The sequence below is a fragment of the Aulonocara stuartgranti genome (assembly GCF_965226115.1).
Source record: "Aulonocara stuartgranti genome assembly, chromosome: 9".
In the NCBI taxonomy this organism is placed as follows: Eukaryota; Metazoa; Chordata; class Actinopteri; order Cichliformes; family Cichlidae; genus Aulonocara; species Aulonocara stuartgranti.
The window spans coordinates 3,028,290-3,033,570 of NC_138960.1; the positions used below are offsets into that span (position 1 = coordinate 3,028,290).

The window sequence follows — 5,281 nt, forward strand, 5'->3', positions numbered from 1 at the left end:
AAGAAAACAAAAAAGGAAAAGGCTATGAATAAGATAGGAAATAAATATGAAAAATTAAAAAGGGTAAATTTAACTAGGAAGGAATAAAATATAAATTAAGGTTAAAAATGAAATAACTGTACAACACAAATTAGAATGAAGGGTAAATTTAACTGGGAAAGAATAAGATAAAATATATAAATTAAAGTTGAAAATAAAATAACTGTACAACAAAATACACAATATAGAACTATATAAGAATGTATGAAGAAATATAAATAAATATATACACAATAACAGCAGCTGTACAAGTATTAACTGGAAATGAAGAATATAATGTCCAGTGTTGTGCGATCCACATTATGTCTTCTGCAGTGCAAATATGCTTAAAGTGATTTAAGTGATGAAGTGAAAACAAAGTCCAGAAAGTCCAGTGTGTGTGTAAGAACCATATGTGTGGGTCAGTACTGTGTGGGGGTGTGATTGAGAGACCGTATCGCCTGCGGGAAGAAGCTCCTCCTCAGTCTCTCTGTGTTGGTCTTCAGGGAGCGGAATCGCTTTCCTGACCTCAACAGAGAGAACAGTCTGTTGTTGGGATGGCTGAGGTCCTTCACCATCTTCCTGGCCTTGGTCCAGCACCGCCTGCTGTAGATTGAGTGCAGGTCAGGGAGCTCGGAGCAGATGGTGCGCTCAGCTGACCGCACAACCCTCTGTAGAGCTCGTCTGTCCTGCATGGTGCTGTTCCCGAACCAGGTTAAGATGTTTCCCGTCAGGATGCTCTCTATGGTGCACGAGTAAAAGTTCCTGAGCACCTTGGAGGGCAGTTGGAAGTCTCTCAAGCGTCTGAGGTGGTAGAGACGCTGACGGGCCTTTTTTACCACGGTGTTGATGTGACAGGACCATGACAGGTCCTGCGTGATGTGAACTCCGAGGTATTTGAAGCTGTCCACTCTCTCCACTGGGCACTCGTTGATGACGGGGGTCTGGTAGTTCCTCTCCTGCTTAGTGCTGAAGTCCACTATCAGCTCCTTTGTCTTACTGACGTTTAGAAGGACGTTCAGAAAGCGACTGCTGTTTGAATGGTTAAGTCGCATTAAATCCGTCTTTTACGTCACTGACACAAGACAGACGCCAATTATCAGCGCCGATAAGACATCGCGAACGCTTCCTGGCCATCCGGTGAAACTGTTGGGAAGACAACGTTGGAGAAACGTGAACATTTTATTTGTACTGTATAATCTGCAGATTCTGACAGAAATCTGCAACTATCCTTTGAAGCACCGCTCCACTCTAAAACAGCAATAAGGATCATTATTAGGTTATCTGCATTATTATGTAAATAACAAAATAACTTAAAGCAAAAATTGGGAAACATGAAATCCGAAGTCTTTATATTAAGGCCATCAGTCAAACAATATTGTTTGCTCTGGGTCTAAACAGAGCGCGTTGTGTGTGACGTCTTCTTTTGTGCATGCGGCCGCTTTGAGCGTTCATACTAGAGCGCGTTTGCTGTCGCATTTTATTTGTAGTGTGAACGAGCAGACAAAAAAAATCGGATTTGATCAAAAAATCGGAATTGAGCATTAAGACCTGCAGAGTTAACATAGCCTAAGAGGAACAGAAAAGTTAAAGACAATGTTATTCGGTTCTGTATGATTGTTGGTTATGTAGTTCCTTGTTTGCATTCCTGTGCCTTAATTTGAAAAAGAAATATTTATATTAGTACAACTGTTCTATTTTGAAAAGGCAATACAGTAATTCTTATTGGCTGTTTAACAATTCTTACATTTATTAATTAAAAGTAGTGCCAGGGGTTCTGTCATTGTGGTTTTGTTTCAATGAAATGTGTTCATAAAAAAACAATCTGTGTTTCAGACTGATGTAACAGTTCACTGTTCTTTTAGATCAATAAATAATTAAATTGTAAATTGTCTTGGCCTAAGCTTTTTAATATATTAAATCTTAAACTTATATCTGGGTTTGGTTTCCAATTTTGTCCATTGGGTTACTGCCTTTAATATATTCATTTGGATTTTTAGACCAATAACATTTTAAAGCAATAAATTCATAGTGTTATTTCTATTTTCACTTTGTTAGAAGTCAGAACAGGGTTCTAACTCAACTTACAATGAAAATTTAAAAATAAATTAGATGTTATCGTGACGCATTAAAGTTGCAGACCTGCTAGAAGTACAGAACATCAGAGACCTCTTTTGAGTAAACCAGAAAAGACCAGAAAAATTCTGTTAAATAGCAGTTTTATAATGAAGCTTTCACAATAAAATACTGTTGTATTTTTTATTTTTTTCTGCAAAACTGAGATTTAGTGTACAACAAGCAGCAACTTTCTGTAAATCTTACAGGAAAATGTGTTTAATAGCAGTTTGGCCATGCTAACTTGACATAAAAGGGCTGTTGAATGTACTGGCTTGAAATGTATTTTTGGGAGAAATTATAACTGTTTTAAACTGTAATTTTTACAGCTTTTTAAGTATTCTTCTTTCTAGTTCTAGTTTCTAGTTTTTTCTACAGAATTATTCTGGCAACCACAGCTGCCAGATTCTTTCTGTACAATCAACAGGATATTTTTTTTACAGTGTATGTTTTAGCCATCCTGAGATAAACTGAAGCCTGTTGGCTAAGACGTAGTGCTGAAAGTTAGGTAGTTCTAATCTTCCTTTATCCTTGGTCTTTTGTAGTGTATTTTGTAGTGTAATTTATTTTCGGTAAGACCATCATTTTTATAGCGGCAACCCTTCCCATGAGTGATATGGGTAGACATTTCCATCTAGCCAGAGCGCCTTCTACTGTCTTTAAAAGTGGGATATGGTTTCATTTAGTTAGTCCGGTTACCTCTCACCACTTACCTCTGACTTTTAAAAAATAATTGGAAAAAAAGCACGATGCTGCTGAAAAATGAAAAATAGATATTTGCAAAATTCTGCCTAAATATGTATTTTACCAGGTTAATGTGTGTGGCGGGGCGTGGTCTGCAGTGCCGCTGCAGGGGAGGTGGACGCACCTGAGCCGCACCCGCAATCACACCTCGCCGCCTTAACGTCTGTGCCATCTATGCTGTTGTTGTTGGTATATGTCGGGCTGTGAGCTGAAAAGCTACAGCCGGCTGTATGCGTACAGCAACCATGTGTGAGAAGTGGTCAATAAAGAGATGCTGAAAAGCGTGTTCATGCAAACATCCTCGGGTCTGCCGTGGTATGTTTACAACGGGACTTCTGCTCCTGAACCTCTGCGCACAGCGTCTGAAAATCGGGGCTGTACGAAGTCACTTTCATCTTTATGCAGGACTGTAAGCTGTTTTCTGTGAGGCGTGAGCGGCATTTGTTTTTAACATGGTTCACGGTTGAGAACAGCTGCTGACATAATGTGGATCCGAAGATCCATAACTGGCCTACCTGGGGTTGAAAGTCTCGATAAATGCACTTCCGCGAGTGTGACGCTTATTTTGAGCGATGAAAAATTAATAGAAGATCATTTTATTTTTGTATTTCAATATCACAATAATCTTCCAATTTAGAACTACAAGTTAAAGAACTAACATAAATAAAATACACTTCAGCTAAATACTTCTAATTTATTTTCCCAAACCACGCGGAGCCGCAGTATAAGAACTAAAGAGCCGCAGTTTGCTGACCCCTGCACTAGGATGATGTCGACGTAAATGTGCAGTCATATTCGTTGTGTTCCCACTAGTGCTGTCAGCGTTAATCTCGTTAAAATGACGTTAACGCCACAACACGGCAAATCTCCGTTAACGAGTTACCGCAGATCGCCCCGTGTGTGGGGCTCGACGCTGTCAACACGTTAACAAGCTAACTGCGCTAACGCACTAGTTCTCACCAATGTAAGTGAGCATTGCGTGGCACATCCGACATACTGTTTTTCTTTTGTCCATGACGCGCTTACCTTCAGGGTCATGCTTCACATGAAAACCAAGATAGTTCGAAACGCCAGATCTGAATGAGGGTGGGGGAGGTTCAATTTCGGGTAGTGTTGAGGCAGTTGCCATGTTGCAACGAGCTTAGCTTCTAACTCGCTAGCTTGCGCTGCGCTCAGTGGATCTGCACTCGACAGTGCAGCCTAGGCAGAGTAGTCGAACGCAGATCCACTGAGCTCTCAACACAGACAGCATCGTCAGAAGAAAAGTTGATAAAATAAATTAAAAATGTTGTATTGTTCGATACATATGCGTACCGAACCCAAAAAAAGAGCCAGCTCTTTCGGCTCCCAACCGGCTCTTCGGGTTGTTTTGTTGCTTTAATTAATTTATTATTAACAATAATATAAAATTATGCACAGAAGGAATTACTAATGTAAAAAAAAAAGTGGTTTTATTTATATATGTTTATATATAAATATATGTGGTGGCCCCTAGAGACAAAGCATGTACAAACTCCAAAACACATTTCTAGCATTAACTGAACATCCAAAACGGAGCAGATCACTTAAATTACACAAGTTCATTTACCTGTTACTACCACACACAGAATCCGGTCGTTGGTACTTCCTGGCTTGTGTAGCCACTAGGTAACAAAAGCTCAACACTGCGCCCAGCATCCTGGAGCACTTCTGTTGTCTTTTGTACGTGTTTTGGAGTTTTTACGTGTTTTGGAGTTTGTACATGCTTTGTCTCTAGGGGCCACCGTAAATATACTTTTATTTACTCACCCCACATAAAATGTAATAAATAAATCATATAATACAAAAAACAACTATTCACATTTCAACTTTTAACTATTTAAATTTTCAGCTTTTTCCTTTTAAACAAATTTAAAGTGAAAGCAACACAAAACACTGCAAACCACAACACAATTAAATATAAATTAAAATATGAAAACAAAAAGAAGATCCACATTCTCTGTCATATGGGCCTGCATGAATAAACTTTCTGAATCCTTTATCATCCGCAATTGAAAATAGTTGTGGATGATTACTATACCTTTGTAATGTGACGTTGTTGTCCCTGGCTCTTTTTCTCTGTCCCTCTCTCCCACTCTGTTCCTGTGCTACTGAGAGTGTAACTACCACCCCTCCAACCTCTTCCCAGCGCAAAGCACAAGGCTCGTGTGCGGAGTGAAGCGGAAAAAAAGTGCGAGAGGGTGAGAGGAAAAAAAAAACAACAACCCACGGCTCGTGATAAGGAGCCGGCTCGCGTCGTTCACGTCAAACATCCGGCTCTAACGACGCGAGCGAAAATGTGTGACAAGCCATTAGTGCCAAATATTGCTCCTTTTCTAACCTGTTTGGTTAAGAAATGGCATAAAAAAATGCCGTTTAATTATTT

The 5,281-nt window shown here is 39.5% G+C and overlaps 1 protein-coding gene across 1 annotated transcript; it reads right to left on the reverse strand.

Annotated features, from left to right (window-relative positions):
* Positions 1-440: 440 nt before the first annotated feature.
* On the reverse strand, positions 441-5,022 carry LOC309714773 (uncharacterized protein; the record flags this gene model as incomplete). The annotated part of the gene is made up of 2 exons (XM_082547472.1): positions 4,937-5,022; positions 441-1,164 (listed from the first exon to the last, which is right to left on the reverse strand). The coding sequence occupies exon 2, from the start codon at positions 1,071-1,073 to the stop codon at positions 441-443; it is 633 nt and encodes a 210-aa protein (XP_082403598.1). The 5' UTR covers positions 1,074-1,164; positions 4,937-5,022.
* Positions 5,023-5,281: the final 259 nt, after the last annotated feature.